This window comes from Erinaceus europaeus, chromosome 21 (assembly GCF_950295315.1).
Source record: "Erinaceus europaeus chromosome 21, mEriEur2.1, whole genome shotgun sequence".
Taxonomy (NCBI): domain Eukaryota; kingdom Metazoa; phylum Chordata; class Mammalia; order Eulipotyphla; family Erinaceidae; genus Erinaceus; species Erinaceus europaeus.
In genome coordinates, this window is record NC_080182.1 from 22,011,191 (window position 1) to 22,024,702 (window position 13,512).

General features: G+C 42.6%; 1 protein-coding gene across 1 annotated transcript in view; it reads left to right on the plus strand.

Annotated features, from left to right (window-relative positions):
* TRIM71 (tripartite motif containing 71) overlaps positions 1–13,056 on the plus strand; it is an 84,942-nt gene extending 71,886 nt beyond the window's left edge. Inside the window, exon 4 of the mRNA XM_060180541.1 lies at positions 5,591–13,056. Within this exon, the coding sequence (XP_060036524.1) occupies positions 5,591–7,042 (1,452 nt within the window). The 3' untranslated portion in view covers positions 7,043–13,056. The remainder of the gene's footprint in view (positions 1–5,590) is intronic.
* Positions 13,057–13,512: the final 456 nt, after the last annotated feature.

Consider the following 13,512-nt stretch of genomic DNA (forward strand, 5'->3'; position numbering starts at 1 on the left):
CAGTTGCCTTTTGATAAGAAGAGCCTTTGGATGAGAAAACATCCAAGATGAATTGAGCATGTTTTATTCAGTCACCTTTTGAGAGCCTGACATGGTTTTCAGATACTCAGGTGTCCTCATGGTCTGCCAGTCCCATGCCACCCACGAATGTTAATTATAACTGAAAGGGGCCTGCTTGCAACTTGAGAGCTCTGTGGTGAACTCTGTCACAAACTTGCTCTTCTGGATTTGCTGATGAAAAGGCCTTTGTGTGGAGGATTTTCTGCAGACCTCACCTTAGTTACCCTCCCTCCTGTGAAACTGACTCAGTCTCTAAGATAGTTAGTTCTCTCTCCAGGAAGAACTGTTTGTCCTAGGAGAACCAAATTTGCATCAAGACTCAATCTCTTGCCTCAGTCTCATTAATATATTTGCTCACTGTGGGTATACCCATGTTCCAATTATTTGTTTATTTTTATTTACTTGTTAGGGAGAGTAAGAGAACCAGAACATCACCCTGGCATATTTAATACCGAAGATTCAACTCAGTACCTCATGTTTGAAAGTCCAGTGCTACCTATTGTGTGATTTCCTGTTTGTTTGTTGTTGTTTGTTATTGTTGTTAAATATTTCCTTTTGTTGCCCTTGTTTTATTGTTGTTGTTGTTGGATAGGACAGAGAAATAGAGAAAGGGGGGGGAAGACGGGGAGAGAAAGATAGACACCTGCAGACCTGCTTCACCATTTGTGAAGCGACCCCCTGCAGGTGGGGAGCCGAACCAGGATCCTCACACCTGTCTGCGCTTTGCACCACCTGTGCTTAACCCACTACACTACCGCCCAACTCCCTATCTCCTGGTTTTTTGGGCCCATTTATCTATTTATTTTTGCTTTTGATTTTGGTACCTTGCCCAAAACCCCTTAACCCCCTCACCCCTTTACTATTTGGGGGTTCTTCTGCCACCTGCCCAGCTCCCGCTGTGTTGTATACTTGTTCTCCCATATTCCTAGTTATTGGACACTGAAATGTTTCAGTGTCAGACAACCCAACTTTAGCTCTTTTGGCACATCTCTTCATTCTTGGGATTTTAAAGTCTCCCAGTGGACATGGCTTTCCAGTGAAGTTAGTTGCCACCAGCTAGTTGAGGAATCACAACCCAAACCCAGAAGTCTGGCCCAATTTGGGTTCATTCAATCTAAAGGAGAAAGATATTTATTTTATTCTGGACCTCTTTAGACACATGTCCTGTTTCCAGCAGAGGAGGATATGACAGATGAAAAAGCCTCAATGAGTCAAAAGTGACATCATCACTCCCTGAAGGGAAATCCACTCAAAAATCTACTCCTCCCAACAGTAGACCCTTATCCTGAAGTCGATTTTCTCAAGTTATCAGATCAACAGAACACTCTGAGGTGCCATTCCCCTATCTGCAAAAGAGAACAATCTAGCTGAGTGATTTGTTTCTGTAATGGGTAATCACTTTAGAGGATTTTATTAATACAGGAGAATGGAGAAATAATTTTTCTTACTCAGACAAAATCCTATATTCCCCAACCCCCCAAACTCAGGAAGATTTATTTTGATAGTACAGAATCAGGTTTATATTTTACTTATATTTAAGGTTTTATTTATTGGGCAGGGATAGATAGCATAATGGTTATGCAAAGAGACTTTCATGCCTAAAGCTCCAAAGTCTCAGGTTCAATCACCCACACCACCATAAACCAGAGATAAGCAGTGCTCTGGTTAAAAAATAATAATGAGGAAGATATGATAGAGCCAGACATCATTCTGGTACATGCACTGCTGAGGATTGAACTTGGGATCTTCTGCTTGAAAGTCCAATGCTGGCAGCACATGTCTGGTTCCCTCTCTCTCTCTCCCTCTCTCCCTCTCTCTCTCTCTCTCTTTCTCTCTCTCCCCCCCCCCCCATAAATAAATATTTAAAAAAACATTTACTTCTCAGAGAACCAGAGCTTCACTCTGGCATATTCTGTGTCATCAATTGGACCCTGGACCTCAAACTTGAGAGTTAAACACTTCATACACTTTGCTACCTCCTCAGTTGCTCTCTCTCTCTCTCTCTCTCTCTCTCTCTCTGTGTGTGTGTGTGTGTGTGTGTGTGTGTGTGTGTGTGTGTATCTCATAGTGCTATTTACTTATTTATTTAGTTTGTTTTTACCAGAGCACTGCTTAGCCCTGGCTTGTATTGGTTGTAGGATTGAACCTGGGACATTGAGCCTCAGGCATGAGAGTCTCTTTGCATAGCCATTATGCTAACCCCCTGCCCATTATAGTACTTTTTATTGGAAAGACTTCTTTGGGAAATCCTTCCCAAAATACTATAGGCCAGTTTTGGCCAAAAATTTATTTTCTTTTAACCACAGCGCTGCTCAGCTTTGGTGCTGGGCATTGAACCAGAGCCTAAGGCATGAGAGTCTTTTTTAAATTTATTATTGTTATTACTTACCAGAGTACTGCTCATCTCTGACCAATAATGGTACAGGGGATTGAACCTGGGACCCTGGAGCCTCAGGCATGAGAGCCTCTTTGCCTTTTTTTTTTTTTTTTAATATTTATTTTCCCTTTTGTTGTCCTTGTTGTTTTTATTGTTGTTGTAGTTATTGTTGTTGTCGTTGTTAGATAGGACAGAGAGAAATGGAGAGGGGAGGGGAAGACAGAGGAGGAAAGAAAGATAGACACCTGCAGACCTGCTTCACCGCCTTATGCTGGTTCTTGCGCTTTGCGCCACATGCACTTAACCCACTGCGCTAACGCCTGACTCCCTCTTGGCCTTTTTTTAAACTAAAGGGATAAGCCTAGTTCTGGTTAGACTGGGGTTTGAACCTGAAGCCCCACTGCCTCACCTTGAAGGCCCTTGTGCAGAGCGCCTGTTCCCAAACCTGCAGCGTGAGAGCTTCTTGAGTGGTGAAGCAAATACTGCAGTTTAAGTTTTGTTTTTGGATAGAGACAGAAATTGAGGGGGAAGAAGGAGGGAAAGAGCTCTGCTGTCCTGCTCCAATACTTGAGAGTTTTCTCTCACCTCCTGAAGGTGGGGACCAGTCTTGAACTGAGGTTCTTGTGCTTCACCCATGAACTATCACCTTGCCCTGAACTTTTTTTTTTTTTTTTTTAACATGGAGGCTGGGGGCAGACAGACAGTGTAAGAGACCATAGCATTGAAGCTTCCTTCAATGTTGTGCAGTCCAGGCTTAAACCTAGATCATACCACACACTGACAAAAATAATTAAACATTTTATTATTTTTTAAAATTATGTACTGGAAAGAGGTAGCCAGAAATCAGGAGGAAAAGGGATGACAGGGAGAGAACCTGGTGTGGGTAGATAGCATAATTGTTATGCAAAGAGACTGAGACTCCTGCCTAAGGCTCCAGAGAAATAGACACCTGCAGCCCTGCTTCACCACTTGCAAAACTTTCCCCTGCAAGTGGGGAATAGGGGTTTGAACTCAGGTCCTTGCACACTGTAAAGTGCTCAACCAGGTGTGCCACCATCTGGGTCCTAAATTTGAACATAGTAAAAATATGGGGATGATATCGCACAAAGCGCAAGGACCGGCATGTAAGGATCCTGGTTCGAGCCCCCAGATCCCCACCTGCAGCATAGTCGTTTCACAAGCAGTGAAACAGGTCTGCAGGTATCTATCTTCCCCTCCTCTTTCCATTTCTGTCTATCCTGTCCAATAACAATAGCAGCAATAACAACAAGGGCAACAAAATGGGAAAAATGGCCTCCAGCAGCAGTGGATTTGTAGTGCAGGCACTGAGCCCCAGCAACAACCTTGGAGACATAATAATATAGTCTCTGTGGGCAAAGGCCATGTTTGTATCTGGCACAAGGTTAGATGCTTGTTTTTTTTTGTTGTTGTTGTCTTTTGTTTTTTTTTAACCAGAGCACTGTTCAGCTAGTGGTGTGGGGGATTGAAATTGGGACTTTGAAGCCTCAGGCATGAGGATCTGTTTGCATAACCATTATGCTATCTACCTTCTGCCCTACATGCTTGTTTAATAAAACTGTTTATTATTGAGAGAACAACATCATCTAGCATGCAATTCTGATGATCGAACTCATGCTTGCAGGTTCAGTCCTCTAACCAGTATGCCACATAAAATTTGTTTTTATGAGAAACAGAAAGAGAAAGATAGATGTGGTGGGTATTTACACCTTCAAAGGCCTGGAATACCCTAACATGCTTTTGTTTAATGTCTTAGAGAATGATTGTGGAAGTAATAATCTAACCAGACATACCAGTTACTTGCATTTTGCCCCATTTCATTACACATAGATGTATCAGTTTGGTTTTTTCATTTTTATTTGTGGTTAATATTAGGTTATAAGATTGTAAGATTATAGCGAATAGTTGCATACAATACCACCATAGTTCTGTATCCCCACCATCTCACCTCCCAAAGATAACCACCATAGTTCACACAAGTCTTAGAAACATTTCACTAAGCATAATCACCTGCAGTTCCACCCATGTTGTCCCAAAGAATGCTATATCATTGTTTTGACTGCAAAGTAGCATTCCATGAAATATATAATCCCATAACTTCTTCAGCCAGTCATCTGTTGATGGGCATTTAGGCTGTTTCCACTCTTTGGCTGTTGTGAATTATGCAGCTATGAAGATGTCCCTTCAAATTAGTGTTTGAGTTTCCTTTGGCTAAATGCCCAAGAGTTGTACTTATGTGATTTAAATTGATTTTGAGTATTGGAGATGAGATGCTTCTTAACCAAAAAATACTTTATTGTTTTTCCCTATGAGCAATGACATTTACTTACATAATTATAGATGCCAGTACCAGGAAGTTTAATCTTGGTGCTATACTATTACTTTGTCCTCATTCTGTAGTCAAATTTCAGCCATCCCAGTAATGCCCCATTTATTTATTTTGCCAGAGTACTGCTCAGCTATGGATAGTGATGGTATGGGGATTCAACCTGGGACTTCAGACCCTTAGGCATAAGAGTCTTGGGGATAGATAGCATAATAGTTATGCAAAAAGAATCTCATGCCGGAGGCTCCAAAGTTCCAGGTTCAATCCCCTTCACCACCATAAGCTACAGCTGAAGAGTGCTCTGGTTTAAAAAAAAAAAATTGTAGTAGGCATAAGAGTCTTTACCACATAACCATTATGCTGTCTCCTTGTCCCCAACAATAATTTAGCAGGCTATTTCCTTTCCACTCTAGAACCACTCACTGCTAGTTGTTTTGGTCTGCTGATGGTCCCAATAGGCTGTCACATGACCTGCCTATGAAGTAGCTTATACCACCCAGGTGTGTGTAATTATACTCTGACCACACAGTGGCCAAGTTGCCTGACCTGACAGATTTCTCACTGTATCTTTGTTAAGTGATGGCATTACTGTGGCTGTGATGTCTCTTTAGCATCTCCTTCTGTCTGAAACAGTTCATCAGCCTCCCTTTGGATCATGTCATTTCTACAGAGTGCAACTCAGTTGTATTTTGTCATCTCTGGTATAAGTTTACTCAAGGCTTTCTCAGGAGTGTTCAGTTGTGGGTACCTTTCTGAGCTTGGTTCTCACCCTCTGTATCCTCTCTCCCTGCTCTGGCCTTTCCTTCCAGGTAGAGAAAATTCGCCAGGTGAAAGCCAAGTCTCTGTACCTGCAGGTGGAGAAGCTGCGGCAGAACCTCAACAAGCTGGAGAGCACCATCAGTGCGGTGCAGCAGGTCCTGGAGGAGGGGCAGGCGCTGGACATCTTGCTGGCCCGGGACCGCATGCTGGCCCAGGTGCAGGAGCTCAAGTCCCTGCGCAGCCTCCTACAGCCCCAGGAAGATGACCGGATCATGTTCACACCCCCCGACCAGGCACTGTACCTTGCCATCAAGTCCTTTGGCTTTGTCAGCAGCGGGGCCTTTGCACCACTCACCAAGGCCACAGGTGATGGCCTCAAGAGGGCCCTGCAGGGTAAGGTGGCCTCCTTCACTGTCATTGGCTACGATCATGATGGTGAGCCTCGCCTCTCTGGGGGCGACCTGATGTCAGCCGTCGTCCTGGGCCCTGATGGCAACCTGTTTGGGGCAGAGGTGAGCGACCAGCAGAATGGGACCTACATGGTGAGCTACCGGCCACAGGTGGAAGGCGAGCACCTGGTGTCGGTCACCATGTGCAACCAGCACATTGAGAACAGCCCCTTCAAGGTGGCGGTCAAGTCGGGCCGCAGCTACGTGGGCATTGGGCTCCCTGGCCTGACCTTTGCCAGCGAGGGTGACAGCGACGGCAAACTCTGTCGCCCGTGGGGTGTGAGTGTGGACAAGGAGGGCTACATCATTGTCGCTGATCGCAGCAACAACCGAATTCAGATCTTCAAGCCCTGTGGCACCTTCCACCACAAATTTGGCACCCTGGGATCCCGGCCCGGACAGTTTGACCGACCAGCCGGGGTGGCCTGTGATGCCTCCCGCAGGATCGTGGTGGCCGACAAGGACAATCATCGCATCCAGATCTTCACATTTGAGGGCCAGTTCCTCCTCAAGTTCGGAGAGAAGGGAACTAAGAACGGCCAGTTCAACTACCCTTGGGATGTGGCGGTAAATTCTGAAGGCAAAATCCTAGTTTCTGATACTCGGAACCACCGGATCCAGCTCTTTGGGCCTGATGGCATCTTCCTGAATAAGTACGGCTTCGAGGGGGCTCTCTGGAAGCACTTTGACTCCCCACGGGGTGTGACCTTCAACCACGAGGGCCACCTGGTGGTCACTGATTTCAACAACCACCGCCTTCTGGTCATTCACCCTGACTGCCAATCAGCACGCTTCCTGGGCTCCGAGGGCACCGGCAATGGGCAGTTCCTGCGCCCGCAGGGGGTGGCAGTGGACCAGGAGGGGCGCATCATCGTGGCTGATTCCAGGAACCACCGCGTACAGATGTTCGAGTCCAATGGCAGCTTCCTGTGCAAGTTTGGCGCACAAGGCAGTGGCTTTGGGCAGATGGACCGTCCTTCTGGCATCGCCATTACGCCTGATGGGATGATCGTCGTGGTGGACTTTGGCAACAATCGAATCCTCGTCTTCTAATCACATTTTCTAGGCTTCTGTGTTTGGGGTGTGCTTATATCTTTCTCTCCTTTCGAATTGCAAAGAAGAAACAGTCTCAGGGATTTTTTTTTTCTTTTTGCTTATCTTTTTAAAAAGAACAAGTACGTACAACATTGCATAAGTCCTACCTCATCTTTTTTTTTTTTTTTACAGATGAATGTACTAATCTTTTCTGCAGGGAGTGAGCCTGTGAAGTGATAATTTCTATCTACCTCATAAATCTTGCATTTCTTTCTCCAGCAGGCCCTCTGCCCCATCTCCTATCCCAAGTACAGTTCACACGTCTCTCTTCCCCTCCCATTGAGACACAATATGCATAAATCCTACATCTCTGGCTGGGAGGCACTGGATGCGTGTGATAGGGTATCTTCTGTAGATTGAGCCAAGGAAACATATTAAAAATAAAAATTAAAAAATATATACTGAGGAAGAAAAGAACTATAACATGCAGAAATAGGATTTAAGATACTGAGCTGTAGAGTGTTTGTGTTCTTGAGAATTCTATATTGTATGGGGTTAGATTATGTCGTGTGATCTTATTTGGTTAAAAAAAAATTTTTTTAATGCTGCGACAGAATTTCCTGAATCCTCCTTTTGTAACTTAGTGTGTTGCTTATCCATCCTGTTCAGCATCTTATTTTTAGATGTGGCTGTGGCTTGCTAGCCAAGAAAAGCAGAGCATTTGTATTGTTAGGGTATGTTATTATTTTTTTTTCTTTTAAAGAGGGTGTGTGTCTGTCTCTCTAGTGCCCAGGCTGTCTTTTTTGAGTAGTAAAGATAAATATGATACACATCCTCCTAAAGAACCTTTTCTCTTCCCTTTGGCCCTCCCCCCCTATAGATTTAGTTCAGGATTTTTTAAAACTATGTTCAAGCTTAAGTATTGTCAAAGTTAACTGTTGGTTTTAGGGTGTTAAATGGAGTCAAAGATATTTAGTCTCATTCTCAGAACGTTTCCAGACATAAACTGCCATGTGGACATGGGTGTGGGTGACATGAGTGTTGAGGAAGTAAAGAGTGAGACAAACGAGACACCCCCCCCCCCAACCTTTGCAGAAGGAGTGAAGTTCAGTCCCCACCCCTAGACTGAATGTTTTTCACTAATGTTAGGCATTTCTTTCCTTAAGAGTAGGCAAAGAAATGGACTTTTATTTTTAAAAGCACAATTTTTTTTTCTCCTGCTTTGGATGTTCAGGGAAATAGAATGTTTAAAAGATGAAGTAGTAGGAGCAGCCCACCCTCACATCCTTTGCTTGGGTCCCTTTTCCGAATTGTTTGCTCTTGACCCATGCGCTCATGCTGTAAGACCTCATGGTCACTGTGAAACCAACCTCACCCCCTCCCTAGGCCTTTGAATGTAAAGGACCGATAAACCAAAATTTCTTCAAAACCCGAAATGTAGGGCATGGTATCTTTTGTTAAACCTGTATCTCGGTACCAAAGAATGGACATGTAAGCCAGGCTTCCACTGCAGAGCTGTGGGATGGCATCTGTCACTTTACAGGGTTGGTTTGTAGTAAACTGGACTTGGGTACTTGTGCTCCTGGTGGAATGTGGGCAGAGCTAAGATAGCCTGCTTGTCTGAACCCACAAAAGACTGCATTTCCTACAATTAAAAATAATAATAATAATAAAGTAAGTTCCAGAGTGGCACAACTCAGGAAAAAGAAGGGCCCTATAAGCAGTGACTTACAGGGGAAACCTTTCTTAAATAGGAAAAAACTGACATAGTTGTCTCCATCTCTTAAGAGAAATTCCTATTGCAATATGTCCTATTAAATGGACAAAATCATTTTGTTTTTGTCATTTCTTGAAAAAGAAAAAAAAAGATGTTGGGGGTGGGGTAGTGTAAAAGTCAGCAAATTGGTTCTCCCAATCTATCTCTTCTGGGCCTTGGCATCTCTTCAAAGTGTACCCCTTTCTTCCTATGGCTCTAGGCTCAGTTTTTGAGTCATAGTCAGAAATGAAAAGAAAAGCCCAAATCTCAAGGAGAGCTGATGTGATAAATGATCCAGTAATTGGGAATTGATCTTCACCCAGCTGCTAGTGAGCTGTTGTGTTACAGAGTGAGGAGTGGTTTAGAAAATCTTTTCATATATTTTTTTTTCTAAGCGCCTTTTTAAAATTGAAGAGTTTAAAGTGATCCCTTCCCCAAGTTATAGAACTACATTTTATTTTGCCCCTAAACTTAAAATGATAATGAGCTCATGCCACAAAGCTTTTTTTTTTTTTTTTAACTTTGGGATAGCATGGTACTGATAATTCTCCTTCAGTAAATCATCCTTTAGACACCAAAGACAGCAGATTTTAAGTGTTGGAATATTTTTATTGTTAAACTAGACCTCAAAAGCTCTTTAAAATGTTCTTGGAAACCGAAGTTGTGAAAGTAAGTTATTTCAGAAGTTCCTACTTTGATTATTCATTTTTATTCTCTAATTTCTCCATGTATAGGGGATATCGTGGAATATGAGAAATTTTCTTGGCAAATAATTGGAACCAAAATTATCTAGTTAACACTTTCTGTTGGATTTGAATATGTAGCCAGACTTTTCTTGGATTGGAATTGTCAGGTCTTAATAGACTTATCAATTTCCAGGCTTAAAGCTGGTAGGTCCACCCAGAAATGAGTGAGTTGGTGGGTGGTGCTTCCTCTTTGCCCTTAATATTGGTACCCTTCCTTAGCTTTCTGTACCTAAAATTATGCATGACTGTCATTTGAGAAACTTGTGAAGCTTTGTTTTTAAAACATCAGCCACCTATGGCTGACCTTAATCGACTCTTGACCCACCTGGATTGGTGCAAAGCACTTTGGAGTGTGTTTATTGTACAATGTGGAAAGTCCCAGATCCAGATGAGAAGATGCAGTGTCCAGAAACGTTGTAGCGTGAGTGATCTGTATTTACGTGCAGATCAGCTGCTCATGATGAAGTGATGCTGGGATGGGCAGGAGTTGGGTCAAAGAGAGTCTTTAACATAGTAAGAATGTAAGGTCCTGGACGCTGCAAAATGGAGGAGGATAAAATAGTTGTAGTGAGCAAATATGACACAGAGAATGATCCCTGCGTGTGTCTGATCTGGTCAGGTGGTGGGAAGGGTAGGCTGTAAGGTCAGATTCTGTTGGTGCTGTCAATCAGCTTTGTATATATAGGATTTGGGTATTGAGATGAGTAAAGGAAATGTAAATAAACCACAGAGATGGTTGACACTGACCTAACCTTTCCAGAGTGTTAATCTTCTGTTTTTAATCAACCCTCTGTACATGTGGTGGTGAGAGAACCTGTGCCACCTTCTGTGGCTGGCAGGCAGCAGTGAGTTGGCCGGAGCCCAGTGGCTAGATAGTACCTCAAGTTCATCAAGTCTTTGATGGATGCCCTTCCTTGTAAGTCTGACTTATTGGGGGAGAAAAACATAAGGGTACCATAAAACAGAACCTAAATTATGTGTTGGGCCAAAAAAGTTGCCAGACTCCAGGCACTTTGTGACGGAGTTCGAAGAGAATAACTTGAGATTTGGCTCAGTCTGTTATACTCTAGTTAAGCCAAAGGTTGCTTATTTGAGTGGGGGTTGGGGGGTTCTTTTTGGACTTGAAATGGCAGAATACAGTTGGTGTATATGTCATCTTCCTCTTTGGAAGATTCTGAGATTGCTGTGTTCTGGTAGATAATAGTCAAAGATAATGCCAAAGTTATAACTTGTTTTTCTTTAAAAAAAAAAAAAAAAATCGGTGGTGCCAAAAAGCATTTAGGGTATTTATTTAAAACATCACTCTTAACGGAGTTTCCAACAGTCTGGGGCTGTATAAAAGTCAAAAACTGTTGTACTTGCGTGTGATAATTATTATATAGCTAGGACCTCTGGAGGCTCTTCAGCTTCCTCTGGCTTCGCAGGCCAGAGACACAGGATACACATACCACACTGTCTGCTTTTGTTTGTTTTTCTACCTCACTTTTGGTAAAAGTCACCTACCTCATGCTACTAGCACCTGGCAGGTCTCTGAAGAGTATTAATCCATGGGGGAGCCAGGTGGGAGTGGGAACTGCCTCTAGAAGGAAAAGTCTAACTCCAGAACTGATTTCTCCAAGGAGAAGCCTGTGATTGACTTTCACAAAGAAACTTTGAAACCAAATAATCCTGTACTCAGGCACATGAGTGGAAGACTCAAGTGGTAGACCAATTTGGCTTTTTTCCCCCCCACTTTCCCACCAGGAATTAAGCATACCAGCCTTGTGGTGCTCAGTGTTATAAAACTACTGGCTCATGTGACATTTGAGGACTTATTGCAAGTAAAGACCTTTAGGTCTTTTTCTCTTCAAGAGAAAAATGTTTTATCTGTCTTTTGAATGTCTGCAAATGTACACCCCTTTTGGAAGCAATTCCATTGGGCCTAGTTATTGGAAACATCAAATATTGGGAGGGAATGAGAATCCTTTAGACTGTGTGATTGTATTTGTGGCTGTCCTGGACCCAGTGTGAGGTTCATCCCACAATGCATAACAATCACAGTTTTTTTTTGCTGAGCAGTGACTGGTGAAACGTATGTTGCTCTTTTGTGTTTAATTTCTTTTTCTACCAAAGGTAACATGTAACATGTTGAAGGGCTTGTTCTTCCCCATTCTTGTTTATTAAATACTTGATAAAATTGAGAAGCACATTACCGTGATATATTGTATTGCCTCTCTTCTTTCTATAGAGCATTTTGTTTTGGTTCCGGGAGAGGGGCCTAAGACCACTGTAGTTATAGTGAATTGGATAGAAAAGGCCATGGTAAAGAAATACCTCAGTGATAACTCTTTTTAAAATTGATCTTACGGGTTAACAAACCAGCCTGGTGGGATATTTTCCATCGTCACTTAACCAGTAATGGTTCTAAAAGTTTTGTGTACCCACATGGTCTTAGACCTCCTTTTAATGATTGTATTAACTTGCAAGCTCAGGTAGTATTTTTCTTAAGGCTCTGTGGAAGAGCACACTGACTGAATGTTAACATGTGTAGCTAAGTGTTTACTTTAACCAGTTCTTTGTGTTTCTAGCAGTCTATAGTTAACTTCAGAGGAAGTTTTCATATTTTCTGGGGTCTCATGTTCTTAGGGTGTGGTGATTTCTTTTTTTTCCCCTAAAATCAATGCAGATGACTAGGTGGGTGGGTAAGGGATGTTGTTTTTAATTAGCAGTGGTAGGTGTACTTGGGTGGGTGGGAGTTTTGTTTTTTTTGAAACTTGGATATTACTGTCCATTAGCTGTCATGCCTGGTCAGCAAAGTGCTTTTTTTTTCAAGTGTAGGACACACTACTCAATTGAGTTTTTGTTTTGAGAAGGTGGTAATTACAGAATTGGGGGTTTATAGGCATTTCATGTTGCTTCATGTTAGAATGACTTATGCCTCTTTTTAATTTTTTAATCTTTTGGTCTGTCCAAAGTGGCCATGGAAACCATGCCTTAAACCTGTCACCAGGCTCGCTGACTGCCTATTGGCACATTTAAAATTTAACATTGCAGTGGTGGTACAGAGCCCACCAAATAAGTGTGGGGAGTGAAAAATCAAGGGTTTTCTTTCCCTAAACCTTCCAAGTGGGGTTTTGTTTGGAGTGGATGGTTTTTGTTTTTTGTTTCTTCTTTATATATATATATTTTTTTAGATTCTAAATGTTATACTGTAGGCCGCAGGCATGACAGGCAATGAGCAGGTGAAGAACCAACGGAAAAGTGTTCAAAAACTCCTGTGTTAATGAACAGGCTTCTGAATGTATCACTGTGGTCCACAGAGAAGGCTGGAGAAGGTAGCAAGGAGATGCTGTATCAGCTACTACAGCCTAAAAATAAAGTTGGTGTCTCTTTGGACTTTAAAATTGTTCCTATGCAGCTTATTTTATTTTTGTTTAATCAAATAAACAAGAGGGTTTTTTTTTTTTCCATGGAAATCTGTTGTCTGTGTGGTCCTTTAATGCAGGATAAGCATGCATGCACTGCACACCAGGGTCAGGGGGAATTAACTACCAGTTTGGCCTGGTGGGGACAGTGGCATTTTAAGAGAAGAAATATTCGGGGTGGGGGTAGATAGCATAATGGTTATGCAAAGAGTCTATTAACAAACAACTTCATCATATCAGGACCTCTCTCCACAGCACATTTTTATGCTTTTTTTTTTTTAAAGTTCTCTTAATTTTTATTTGTTGGGTAGAGGCAGTCAGAAGTCTAGAGAGAAGGGAGTGATAGGGAGAGAGACAAGAGACACCTGCAGCCCTGCTTCACCACTGGTGAAGCTCTCCTCCAGGTGGAGACGGGGCTTCGAACCTGGGTCCTTGGACACTAATGTGCACTCAACCAGGTACGCCAACCCCTGACCCCAGCATATTTTTATGCTTTAGATAACATTTTTAAATAAAGCAAATTGTTGGAAGCTTCTCCTGTATACCCATTATTTCATCACTCATGGGCCAACTTTTTCATTA